The sequence below is a fragment of the Trachurus japonicus genome, chromosome 9 (genome assembly GCF_045865225.1).
Source record: "Trachurus japonicus isolate A0001 chromosome 9, Traja_1.0".
NCBI lineage: Eukaryota > Metazoa > Chordata > Actinopteri > Carangiformes > Carangidae > Trachurus > Trachurus japonicus.
The window spans coordinates 33,672,264-33,685,733 of record NC_140915.1 but is presented as its reverse complement, the minus strand read 5'-3'; the positions used below and the strand labels follow the sequence as shown (position 1 = coordinate 33,685,733).

The 13,470-nt window shown below is 42.3% G+C and overlaps 2 protein-coding genes across 8 annotated transcripts in view; both read left to right on the top strand.

Annotated features, from left to right (window-relative positions):
- Nucleotides 1–9,796, top strand: part of mvb12bb (multivesicular body subunit 12Bb) — a 52,906-nt gene extending 43,110 nt beyond the window's left edge. For 2 of the 4 annotated variants that reach the window (XM_085787552.1, XM_085787551.1), the window contains exons 8-10: nucleotides 5,095–5,150; nucleotides 5,599–5,658; nucleotides 9,525–9,796. In XM_085787552.1, coding sequence (XP_085643678.1) covers nucleotides 5,095–5,150; nucleotides 5,599–5,658; nucleotides 9,525–9,566 — 158 coding nt within the window. In that variant the 3' untranslated portion in view covers nucleotides 9,567–9,796. Of the gene's footprint in view, nucleotides 1–5,094; nucleotides 5,151–5,373; nucleotides 5,459–5,598; nucleotides 5,659–9,524 lie in introns of all 4 variants that reach the window. The other 2 variants (XR_015036614.1, XM_085787553.1) reach the window with 2 other exon arrangements.
- A 137-nt stretch (nucleotides 9,797–9,933) lies between these two features.
- lmx1bb (LIM homeobox transcription factor 1, beta b) overlaps nucleotides 9,934–13,470 on the top strand; it is a 63,617-nt gene continuing 60,080 nt past the window's right edge. Inside the window, exons 1-3 of one of the 4 annotated variants that reach the window (XM_085787547.1) lie at nucleotides 9,934–10,170; nucleotides 10,589–10,724; nucleotides 13,185–13,464. The gene's annotated coding sequence lies outside the window, so the exon portion shown is untranslated. The remainder of the gene's footprint in view (nucleotides 10,171–10,588; nucleotides 10,725–13,184; nucleotides 13,465–13,470) is intronic. The other 3 variants (XM_085787548.1, XM_085787549.1, XM_085787550.1) reach the window with 3 other exon arrangements.

Here is a 13,470-nt window from a genome sequence, read left to right as displayed (position 1 = left end):
AGATTTCAAGGACTGCTTGTCACAGATGGAAAAGTAAGTGGGTCATTGTACATAAGCTTGCTGTTTTGCATCTCTCCACAAACAAAAAAAAGAAGATGTTGAATATCAGTATCTTTAAATATTCCACTTTTTTTGTTTTTATACATTTTGCCATTAAAATAAATGTTCAGCACTTTGTAACAGGTACTTGTATAGATAACGTCTGACTAAAGTTTATGCAGGATAACTACTGCTTATTAAAGTAAAATATTTAATGTATTTAATACATTTACTACTTATTTTTCTTACACACTATAGAATAAACCTATCCTATGATTACAAGACACATTTTCCTGATAAAATGGTAAAATGAGTGTTTTGTAAAATAATTTTCATGGAGGGCAAACAGCAAGCTTATGTGAAATGATTGAACTTCTTTTCACTCTCTTCTTCTCCCCTCTTTTGCCTCCACACTTTCTTTCCATAAGTCTTAGCCCAGCCTGTATGGAACTAGAATCACATGCGTGCACTGCATGACTTGTATACTACTCTTACCATTAAGAATCACTTAAATTTGTTTACATTTTAAACATTTGGCTGAAGAATAATTAATATTTTAGTATAAAATAACTGAGTTGCTGTCAGGAGAATTGCAGCTGAAGCTTGCGCGCACTACAGCGAGACGTGGAAAACAAGTTGCAAACAGCCGGCAGGAAAAAATAAAAATAGATTATCAGAAACACTCAGCATCATTTCAGCACATGATCTATTTTAGTATAAATGTTATTCGCATTTTGGAATGTTAATTGACTCCCCAGTAAACATTTAAATAATTCAAAAGTTACGCTTTCACTTTTGCAAGAGAGATTTTTAATATATTGAAAAGTTTTTTTTTTTTCCTCTTTTTTTTTTTTCTCTCTCGTCTGTCTAGAGGGTTTGAAAAAGCGGGAAAAAGATAAAAGAAAAAGAATGGGTTTCATAGAGCCATAGTCATTAAAAGAATCTGAAAATAGCAACTCGCTATCATCTGTTCTCATAGCACGGGTCAGGAGCTCTGACACCTCCAAAATTCCTCCTGTCAGGGTAGGGGGCCATTTGTATTCTCTCTCATTAGGCAATTTGACTAATGACCTGCCGTGGCTGCAGAGCTACTGAGGGACCCAGAGCCTCGCGCCCTCTCTCTTGCAGCAGCCTGAACACACACCCTCTATTGGAATGGCACAGATGGCATGCCCGGACGACAAAATAAACTACAATATGTCTCCGAGATGCTGTCAGGCCTGGGCACTATTTCTCATGTCAGAGTGGGGCTAAGGGCTGTGAGTGGGCATAGGGGGTCCTCCTCCAGCTCTCTGTTCATCTACTCACCATTATCTGCAGAGGTGACAGAGAGCGGGGGTCTGCAACTAGAATAGCATCTCCATGGTCTGCATAAAGAATCCACCTCAAATTGAGAGTCACAACCGACAGGAAAGGTATTGCAATGTCTAAGCTTGGGGGGGTACACATGGAGAAAAGTCAACACCCCAGTTGTTTGGAATATGAAACATAGCAAGTTTCAGGAAAAGCTCCAACCAATTTCTGAGCAGCTTTGCCTATTATTTCTCATTATTTTATGGCACTAAACAATAGAAGCCGGCTCAATCGGGAGTTAAAACGTCGTAATAGATGCTCGCTCGCGCTCAGAGATTATTGCCCTAGCTGTGACTTTCTCACTTAATTCAGGTGTGAGACAGATTCACCCAAGTAATCACACTAGACAGAGATCAATGCAATTCTGCTGAATTAGTGAAGTGTAAAATAAAAGTTCATCAACATTCCTAAAGTGTTACTCTTGAGTTGTGGTTCAGGTAATATGGGGTATGCTCGATCACCCACGCATATTTTTCCATCAGTCAGTGTCGGAGCACAACTCGGTGTGGTTTATGTGTGTGTGTGTGTGTGTGTACGTGTGTGTGTATACGTACGCCTGTGTGCATGGCCATGTCTGTTGGAGCCCTGGAAATGCAATGTATGGCGCGGCTGAAGTCCTGGGTGACAGTGCATCCAACAATGGAAGAGTGAGGGATTAGTGCTCAGCCCAGCGTACGAGGGAGCCCTTCCCGCCCTGAAACAGCCATTCATCTGTGCCCAGGGGCTGGAGATGACAATGCAGCCATTGCTCATCGCACCTGACGGAGCCATTAATAAGGCAATGATCCACACGGGGCCTGTGCTGACTCCGTTCTTTACACTACAATCACTCAAGCCACAGGGTCCTCCTTACTTAACGCCACCTCTGTACTCACCGCCAGCATCATCATCACCACCGTCGCCGCCGCCATCATCATCATCATCATTATCAGCGTAGTCATCGTACCAAATTCCTGCCAGATGTTTTCATATTGACTGCTCTCATACACTCCCAATGCCAAGTTACTACCCAATTCCCCACACTGCAGTGCACTCATGAGTTAATGGACTGTAGCCTGGCCATTTGAGAGGCTGGAACATGCTTCAAAGTGGGATTCCCGGTCAGAAGATTGGATTTACATTATTTTTGCCCTTTGCACCTTCAGATTTCTCCCGTGGTACAGCGTTCATTCCTTACCACCAAGTCATCTCCAGCGCCTCTCCATTTGTCTGGGTGTAAGATAGCTTCTCTAGTATAGATGGTGGAGGAATACAAAGTGAGATCTGGTTTTAAATGTAATCCTTGAGCAATAAAGAAACTCTCTGGCCTTCAACTCTGTGCATTCATCTGTCCATGCCACGCAGATCCATCAGCAGCTACAATCTCAGCTTCTCCGTAGCCGGCTGTTAGATTAAAATGTATTCTTCCTGCCGACCCATTCTGTTAGTTGGTGCTCCCAGCGACACAGTAGCGCTGGTTTATTCACTCGCTTTTATGAGCTTAAACAAGCCATCGTGCTCAGCCGATCACCGTGGCTTCCTCGCTGCTCCAAATAGCCACACATCCAAAGCTGCTATACACCGAGGTTGGTGTCACACAGCAGCTTTACACAAGAGCTGTGGCTGAATCTTTCACTCCTTGCAACTCTGTTTAAACAAAGTCAGTCTTCAGGCCCATCCAGTCCTTGGTCCACCACGGACCCAGACTGAAATATCTCTATAACTATTATTCTTCGTCTTGTGTTAGCTTTCTGCTACCATCCATGGTGTTCGGGTCAGTTTTGACCTGAGTCTTAAATCAGCTGTAAAACACACTAAAACAATTATTTATCATCCCATTTGTTTCTCATCTCTTGGTTACATTGTTATGCTTCCTTATCCATGAAAAGGTTGGTTTTGCACTTATGATTTCAGTTTTAACTCTAATTATTGTTCTTATCGTAATAACCCCACATAACACCACAAATGTCATCATTTTAACCAGAGCATTTTAATAATTTGTGAAAAAAAAAGTTTAAATAGAGGTTCCTGACAAAGTCAAAAAGCCTTGATGCTATAAACAAATTTATGTGGTATTTGTATGCATTTAAAACCTGAAAACGGGTCACTGGTGACCCGAACACAAGAGGAAGGTTAAATGGATTAGCATAAACTGTGGTACAGACATTCATGGTTCCCAGATGATGAATCCTAATGACTTTGACGATGACCTGACCTTTCCTCAAGCGCCACGTTGACGTTGACATTTGTGGTTTTGAGTGAAATATCTCAACCATCTGATTGATTCCTACAGAACATAACAGGCACTGAACTGTTAGAACTTTGGTGATCCCTTGTTTCCCCTTTGCCTTAGCTGTAATGCGTTTAGCAGTGATTAGCAAATGCTAAAATGGCAAACTGACCATGATAAACAAACATCAACCTGTCAACGTTGTCATAGGACTGTTATTGTAAGGATGTTAGCGTTAAGTTCAAGGCAAAGTGGACCACTAAGGACCCTTGTTCTCACTACATTTCTTACTGTGGGAGATGAGTGGAAGCCAAGAAACCTAAGTGAGCTCTACTGTAGACATGAGGGTGAGGGTCATGCTTTGATTACAAAGATCACATTGTACTACACTTGTGTGGAAAGTGCCAAACCGTAGATGTGTGTAATATCCAAGAGAGGAAAGCAAAGTCACATAAGTGTCAGAGTGAGGGATATTTTAGAATTTCGTACTTTTTAAATATTGCTGTGAACAGGAAAGACCAAAAGGAGTGTCAGCTCCAAAACGATGACTCATGAACAGCTTCGGCTTACATTTATGAGTTCCTTTTCCTGTGCCAGCGGCCTGATGGACTGTGGGTAAAAGAACACCAGTTGGAAGCTTGGCCTCTTGATATTTGGGGCTCCTGTTGAAGCCAACGGCAGCAGAAGTTTTGTGCCTCCAGATTTGGGAGTTTTATAATGAAGCTGAGCAGCTGCAGTGTTCCCTTCAGTCTGGTAACGAGAGGCTTTGTGTCCCTTGTCACCCTGTGTTAATTTGGGCCCTAATGTATTTTATAAACAAAGGGCTGCTCTCTAGCCTGACAGTCATGACACCTTGATTCCAGTGCAGGATGCAAGCAGTACGGGGTTACACCATTAATAATCAACTGGCAGCCATCACACCATTTTAACCACGATCATTATGATAAAGGGCATACACTTAATTACAGGCCTGCTTAATTATAGCTCTGTTGAAGCTCGTTTGTTTGGTCAAATGCTAATTATACCACCACGCTCTTGGCAAGTCCTCATTTCAATCCACTTTTTGCCGGCTGAACAGTGTGGCTTATTTTCATGCAAATTTGATATCTGGTGAATGTTTTGTCTCTCTTCTTTCCACTTTTCTGTGCCTAGTGTGAGTGTGTCTTTGTTTCGGAGGTGAACATCTCTCAGACAAGACGGAATCGGGAATAATCAAGAGTAATTAAACTGGAAGAGGGTTGGAAAAGGGCTGGGTTGGAGGAGAGAGTGGAGGTGCTCAAATACAGTGGAGAATAAAAAAGGCTTTCATCTTCTCTCCATAGACGCAAGGAGGGGAGGTGTCTGGGGGGGATGACTGGGGATGCTGATAGCTTTACTGTTCTATAATCCTACATTTACTCTTGTGGAAATACTCAGGATCACAAATAGGGGGTAATACATTTTTTTGTTTGTTTAAAAGTCAACCTTAAACTTTGTTTTTCTTGTTTTTGCAGCTCTGGATGATGTGCCCTTTGTGGTCTCTGACAAGTTTTTTGACAAACCCAAACAGGTAAAAAATCCATGACAAACAAGTGACAACATGCAGAAGTACTTATTTATTATTGTATGAATAGTCTGAATGATAGTTCCTTGTCTTGCAACATCCTTTCCTTTCCTTTCCTTTGCTTTGCTTTTCTTTTTGCTTTCTTTCCCCTTTCCCATTCCTTTCTTTTTCCCTTTCCCTTTCCTTTCCTCTTTCCCTTTCCCTTTCCTTCCCTTTTCCTTTCCCCCAGACTGAGTGATGAATGCGTGCAGTCAGGCAGAGCTGGCTCAATGTAGTCCATTTGGCTGGCTGGCGGCGGTTGTCACTATAGCCCCGTTTGTATTGACACAGAGAGGGAGAGGATTAAAGATTTTAAGCATGCTTACTTAGCCATGAGCCTAACCGCCATGTTTCTTGTGTGTGTTTTTTTTCTCCTTCTTCTTTTCCCTCCTCCTCTCCCTGCTTTTGATTTCAGATGCAGCAAGTCAATTTAATGGGCATTACGATCAAATCCCTGGCAGAGATCGAGGAGGAAGTGAGTAGAGGCTGCAACGCTCGGCTGCCGCTGACGCTGCTGGCCCAGAATGCAAAGCAAACGGTCTTGGGGTTGTAATTAAGTGTCTGAGACAGCGAGGCCCTGTTGGCTCCACTAAGCCCCAATTGAATAAAAGCATGGCCAGGCTAGGCAGCCATTCTCTCTTAAAAGCTTCGTCTCCTGTTCCAAAACACTTGACTTTTATCCCCTCATTCTTCCCTCAAACAGCTCAATCTAGCATCTCACACAGTGCCGGAGATGTTGAGAAGCTTTTCTGGTTAGATCCTGCACGTTTAAGTTTTTTTCTTTTTTTCTTCGTTTTTCTTTTTTAAGTTTCCAATCAGCTTCATCTTCTGTAGAGAAAAATATAGAGACCATGAAACACTGCAGCCTGCGGGCATTAGTCGGAAGAAAATCATCTATGTGAAGCTTCTTCTTTAGGGCCCATGTGTTTGTTTGAGAGCAAAAAGAAAAAAAAAAGTCTGTGTGTGTATCTGTGTGTGTGTGTGTGTGTGTGTCTGTGTGTGTGCGCTTTAAAGAGAGTGACAACCCCCCTTCTCTCTCATTAGCACGGTATCTTGGTATCAGAACTGCCAGGAAGTGACAGACCACTGTAAAAGAACAGGTGCTGTTGGGTTTGAGATGTGTTACAGAGCAAACACTCCCTCATCAAACTGGGTGTCTGTTCTGCACTCTGCCTCTGTCTTCTGTCACATACTATCCAAATCACACAGTCGCCATCTTGTCATATGGTCATCTGAATGAAGATCATTGTCAGCGCAGGTATTAATGGTGTGTACGTGTCTGTATGTGTGTCCAGGGTGGAGACAGGCTGGCTGCTCATTCTATATGCTCTTGTCTTTTCTCCTCCTTCCTCTGCTCTTCTCTCCTCTCCTCTCCTCTCCACTCCTCTCCCTCTCCTCCTTCCTTTCTTCTCAGAGAGTGTGATTAGCAGGAGGACACATGGTGAGCTGAGCTGGGGAAGGGAAGGGAAGGGCATGAGAAATCATTAATTACAGCCGCGCTGGAGCTGATGAAGTAAATGTGAGATAGTGTAACACACAGGATTTAGTGAAGTGGACGACAGCACAAGATTAATGGTGGGGCCAGGCTGATGAGGATGAAGTCACAGCTTAGCTTGATAATTAGTTTCCAAGTGGAAACATCCCTCACCATTGTGTTATTTTTACTTCTCTCCTCTTATTATTATCCCGCGTTGATATCTGCAGAACAAGGGCTGGAAATCCAGTTGGTAATGTTCTTGCAAACACATCTGTAGCACTTAATGTTTTCCTTTCTTTGTCTAGTTGTGCTTGTTTTTCTCTGTCAGCGTTACACTATAAATTTAACGTCCATTATGTTTTCTGTCTGCTGAAGTGGCTCATAAACCAAACAAGTCAATATATTGAGGTTGAGAAAAAGGCTGTTTTTTTTGGTTTGTTTTCTAGTATGAAAGTCTTTCCCAGTTTTCTAAATGCTGATGGGTGAATTTGTCCCTCTGTTGTCCAGAAGAGGTCACTGTCCATGCTTCACTGTGTTGGCCCCCTTCAGAAAGTAGTGGCGCTTTCGGCACAGGATCTAATTGCTTCCTATCTAAATCCATTGAAATATATAGATTCATAAGAGTGCTGTACTTTCCACAGTTATACATATGCACATGTAATTGAGGAAAACTGTTGTAATCACAGCCACAGTTGTAGATAAGACCATTTCCTAACAGGCATCACTTAAGCCATGTCTCGGATGATGTTGGTTCCAGCAATTAGGCATTCTTTTCATTTCCCAAATGACTCGCAAAACTTGCGGATATTATAATTGCTTTTAGCCACGCATATCTAATTTGTGCCTTTTTAAGTGTTAATTAGTAAGCGATTTAAAGTGACATCTTTATGTAGTTTGCTCTGCTGAAAAATGTTGTTGGCGGCTGGCTAATGATTTGCAGAGGGAGTATGCTAGGGTGGAAAGAAGACTGTATGCACACATGACAAGATTTTCATTAGCACCTATGTATGATTGGTTTTCAGTGTTTGTTGGTAGTTTGTGTGTGTGTGTGTGTGTGTGTGTGTGTGTGTGTGTGTGTCGCTGCGCCTGCATATGCTTGCACAGGGGTGTGTAGGTATGTATGTGTTTCCCTGTGAACGTATGGAGGGACAGTGGTGTAGAGGGGTATGTGAGAGGTGTTAGAGGGAGAGCTCCAAATAGAGGTGGAATTAATGAAGACAACATGTCACATATTTTTGGCAGTGGAGCAGGGACAGGAAATGAAGCTGGGCTCGTCTGGGTGACTGCCGCCCATGTTCCAGTGTGTCACTGTCCTGTCAGCCTGTGTGTAAAACTGGCAGACATTGATACATGCTCTCCCTGATAACACCCCATTCCCCCATCCATCATCCACACACATACACACACACCCGGGCGCGCACGCACACATATACACGTACACACTAGGATTATTTATTTACTGTGCCAGATGTTGAGTCTGAATTTTAGTGTGTTGTGGGGGGGAGGTGGGAGGTGGGAGGTGGTGGGGGGGTGCTGGATTTCTTCACAACTAACGGGCTTGTGATATGTGACAGGTTTTGGGTAACTTGCTGCTTTCCCCTCAAGTAGATGAAAATCGGGGAAGGTGGTGTTTTTGAAGGAGAGAACCCGGTTTCAGCCATTGTGGCTCCGTGGCTTCCGCTGGAGATTTGGAAACTTATATCAGTGATCATACAGCATCACCTAGTGCTCTGTTGCAGTAGTACAACTGTGGAACTTGGTGAATTGAGCAGAACTTCATCTCCCAAAACTTAATTCTTCAAGTTTGTGGAACTACTGTACACCCACAATATAAATAAGGGCCTTTTTTTTCTTCTTTTTTTATTAAGTTTGACCATCAACTAATCAGAAATTGGTGTTTGTATATTTAATTACCTTAATGGTAATTCTCGATTTTAATGATCCTTTCTTAATCATTTTGACTAAAATATCCATCTTGGATTGAGTTGTAGCACTCTTTGTAATTGCTAATGTTTTAGAGGACACTTGATCAAACTTTTTCACCATCTTCACTTCAACAGATTTACTTAAATACCACTCCAACGCTCTATTTCCTCCAGTTGTAACTTGTCCCTATACATCACTGTGTGGGATGCCGTTAATCACAACATTTTTATGTTACCTCAAGAGAGTTAAGAGGTTCCTGTGGACCTAAAAATGACTGGACTGAAACTGAAATAACTGATTGAATTGATAATTGATTTTAGATCTGTGTCACTTTTCTTGTAGGCCATGATACATTTGACCTTAAATAATGTGACTTCTATTTCTTATATTTGAACTAACAAACAACCTCTAAATGTCTGGGGGGGAGGGGGGAGTGGTAGCAAATGCTGGTATTTTCTAAAGACACTTACAGAGAGAAGTTAAATGAATCATTTATACTGTCAGTTTTGCACTTTCCTGTCTGTCTTTTAATGCCTCATAAGTCAAGACTGTTTGTCATATCCTTGATCTCCCGGAGGAGGGCAGTGTTTCTTCATATTCCGCCTGGATGACCCCCTAAGCTCAATGCTGCAGGGCTCATTTTATGCCTCTGGCCTCCAAAAGGGCAAACAAAATTAAACCAATAAGTTCAAAATCTATGGCTCAACTGCTATCAATCTGTTACATGAGGTAGATAATGGCACTAAATGTGTGAATCTGGATTTTACTTTACTTTAGTATTTCTTAAGCTAAAGAGTGTATGCTTCCTAGTGCTTTGGGATGAATCATTTCATTAAAACAGTTCGGTACACTTTTGCTGTTTTTATTCTGCTTCAGCAATACAACTTGAATTCTCACTCTTCCTCTTCTCATTGTTCTTCTTGTTCTTCTTCCTACAGTTTCAATACAACTTCAGCACAGAGCGAAGCATTGCTGTGTAACTTGACTTCCAGCCGCCTGAAGCTGACAGAGCCACATGGACCGGAAAAGTACCAATGGATAAAAGGGATCACTTAAATGAAAAAGATTTGGGATATAGGGCAGATGTATATATGTAATTTTAGACTGAAATGTATTTTTATTCAAATTTTATGTAAATGATTTAGGTCTTGGAATATATTTTGATAATATTCAAGTTTAAACATTAAATTTAAAAAAATGCTTTAACTTATATATCTAGAAAGTGACTTTTCTTAATTTGTGTGGTGTCTCCTGTCTAACCTAGACAAATGGTTACAGTGCTGAAAACAAACAGATTAAATGATAAAAGTATGTTAGCTGTGACTCACATTTTACTCATCAGAGTAGCAGGGCTGTGCTGGCAGTGAGTCACAACCAGAGGACAACAGGAACAGAGGAGCAGCCCCATCACGCACACAGACAGGCCGCTCTGATGCTCCCTTTCCATCACAGAGTTTATCATGAGCAGCGTGCAGCAAGAGCGAGCAGAGCTTTGAGACACGGCTGCCTTTTACCCCCAGATGCCCACCCACGTCAGCCTCAGCTCCTTTACTGAGTCAGATCTCTGAGAATAGAACAACATCAGTAAGTTTCAGCTCCAGCAATATGTTGTTTAGTTTGGTGTGGTGTGATGTTCCTCAGCCCTAATTTTGTGATTATCGAAAACAACACAAGCGTATTCTTCTCTCTCTTGAACAAACTAACAACACCTGGCTGCCACTTCACTGCCACACACAGAAGCAGAATTTACACTTTCATACCTAAACATCACGTCTTCTCACTCCTGCTCACATGTCATTTGCAACTAATTAAATTGTCAGAATCCATTTGCACACTTTTAACAGGTGTAATTAGTATTAGAAACTCATTAATGGATTAATGTCCCTCTTGTTAATTAGACTCTCCTGCTAAGTTTGTGAATTTATGCATTGTTCTAGCAGTGCAGGTACTTTGTTTGTTTTTTTTCCTGACCAAAATTCCTAATAGCTTTTGGTATTCACAGGTGTTTAATGAAGCGTACAGCAGATGACAAGTCTCTACCAGCATTTGCGTTAACTCCTCTGTTCTGCTGCGGAAATCAGAGCGACGGTCTGAGGAATCCTCTGCAGAGGGAACAGCTTTCATGCTCCTTCATGAAGGTGACACTCATGTCAGTGATGCCCTAGAGCACAGTGACAGGCTCCAACAGCCCTCCTCCCTCTTGTGCTTTAAGTGCATATACACAGCCATATGTATCCAGAACCGTATATAGTTTGTTGCAGCAAAAGGTGCAGCTCTGATAATTTTCCTTTTTCCATCATTACTTTTTTTGACTTATGTAAGAACTTTGAAACAATCTTTTCTTAGTATTTGTGTTATTATTTATTTTATAAAGTTTTTTTTTATTTTAGATCAAGTTTCCTCATTATGCTTTCAGGTATATTTGATGATACCCTTTACCTCTCAATGAAAAGACCAAACCAACAGTGGAGATCTTACTAACAAGTACTGACCATTTAATTCAAGTTAAATATAGACTCCAGAAATGATTGTTAAAAAGCAAAAGGGCTGTTAAACTGAGTGACATGCTCCTTCATTACAATGAAATAGTTTATTTTGAATTGGCCCCACATAGAACTCCTGCTGCTGTGGATATTCCGTAAAGCACCAAGGCTGAAAATAGTCCTCTGCAAATGTACTGTTTACTGATGTTTGAGTAATGTTAGCAAAAAACAAGAATTTATTCATTCTTTTTAGAAAATTATAAGTGTCTATTCCTGGCTGGTTTTAAATCATATATTTCTTTGCTAGGCACAAATGTGATTGGGTCTGAGTGCTGCAGAGAAGTTAGGGAGCTGAAACGTATTAAGATGTGGACTATTTTTGGTACTTTGTTGGTCTAGGCCTTCAATGTGTTTGCAATTGCAGAAATACACACTATCAGCAGTCTTATCCCTACAAATTAGTACAAATCTTTACCCACACAGGGTTGCATGTTCCCTGTTAGCAGTGTTCATTGCATTGCTGTTATCATAGCTGGACAGCAGGTTGAGTCTGACTTCAGGTCTGCAGGTCAGATGTAAGTGTTTAGAGTGAAACCGATCATTAGTGTGGACTTTTGTGTTGATGGCAAGTGAAGCGGCAGCGTAGCCAAACTCTCCAGATGGGCACAGAGCAATCTCTCTCTCAGAACCACAACTCCCTCATGAGCCCTGCCCAGCATCACCCATCAAAAAGCTGCCTCACATGGTTTCAGTTTTCCTTTCACTCCACTTTATGATATGGAAAATGATGATTTCCAAAGACCACGTTTTAAAATTAAAATGGATACAACTTTTTTTGATCTGCAGTAGTTTAAATGAGGGTGGAGTAGCTGCGGGCTGTTGTCTCTAAGCTTTTCACATATGGGGAATCTGTTTTGAGGCATCTCTTAAACTCTCCTATCTCTAACTGACCAGGCCCACGTTATAGGCTCCTCGGTCACAGCCGCTGCGTTTCTCGGATTTTGGATTTGGCTCTGCTGCAGTTGAGCTGAACTGCAGAGCAGCACATCAAAGCCCCACCCTCTGCGAGTCTGCCAGATGTCCCATGGTCATTTTTAAACTCACACCCCGGCCCATGACATGGAGCAGTGTGTAAGCATGTAGACAGAGGTGGATGGGCCGCTTGGAAATTGGAAAAGGAAGCCTGTATTTATGAGGTGGTTTGAGGTGCTGTGTTAAGACGGGCTTAGCCTGCCACTCTCCCTCTGACAGCCCTGTTTCCCCCTGAGCTGGGGTGACCAGAGACACAGAGAGGTGAAGGAGTGAAGGCAGGAGGCCTGTCAAAGCAGCTCCAGACCAGAGCTGGACCCATGGTGAACAGACTCTCAGGCAGGTGATGCAGCAAATCACATGAACACAACACGTAAAGCTACATTTACTACCCACTTGATTTGTAATTTCATAACAAATAGTATAGATGTTGTTGTGGTGATTCCTGCTGTGATTCCACCAGGCTAGTGCATGCTGGGATAGGTTCATACTTCCATGACCTGTTGTTCTTCTGGGTCAAATTGACCCAATATATTCCCTTCCTCCATCCTTCCTTCTTTCCACAATCCTTTTTTCCTTCCTTCCTTCGTCCTTACTTCTTCTTCCTTCCTCTTTTGATCCAACTGACCTGATCTGTTCCCTCCCTCCATCTTTCTTTCCTTCCTTTTTCCCTTCCTTATTTCCCTTCTTCCTTCCTTGAATGAATCTGTTCCTTCCCTCCATCTTTCTTTCCTTCCTTTTCCCTTCCTTCTTTCCTCCAATCTTTCCCTTTGTCCTTCCTTCCTTCCTCTTTCTTCCTTCCTTTTTTACCCAATTGGCCCAATCTGTTCACCTCCTTCTATCTTTCCTTCCTTTTTCCCTTCCTTCTTTCCTCCAATCTTTCCTTTTGTCCTTCCTTCCTTCCTTCCTTCCTTCCTTCCTTCCTTCCTTCCTTCCTTCCTTCGTCCTTCCTTCCTTGACCCAGGAGGACAACAGGAGGGTTTTAAAGGGGGAAAAAAGTTGTAAGAAAAATTGAATGAATAAGTAAGTGCTATTTTTCTAAGACTCATATTGTAGGCAGTGAAACACTCTCTCTGCCATTTGCAGCTTACCTCCAACAGCCTCTCGTCTCCTCATTCCATGTTGACGTCATCAAAAGTTGGAGTGCCCCACTGAGACTTAAAGCAAGAGGTTAGACGTGTGGTCTCCTCAGTACCGCCACCTTAACAAGCCCCCGGGCTGCAATCCGAGGGGAGCTGCACATCAAATCTGTCTTTCCGTACCTCAGCTAGAGGTAGGATGAGTGATCTCCCAGAGCAGGGATCGCCCCCTCCCTCCTCCACACAGCGGCTCTCCTCCCCTCTCTCAGCCACAGCGGCCAGCCCATGTGAGT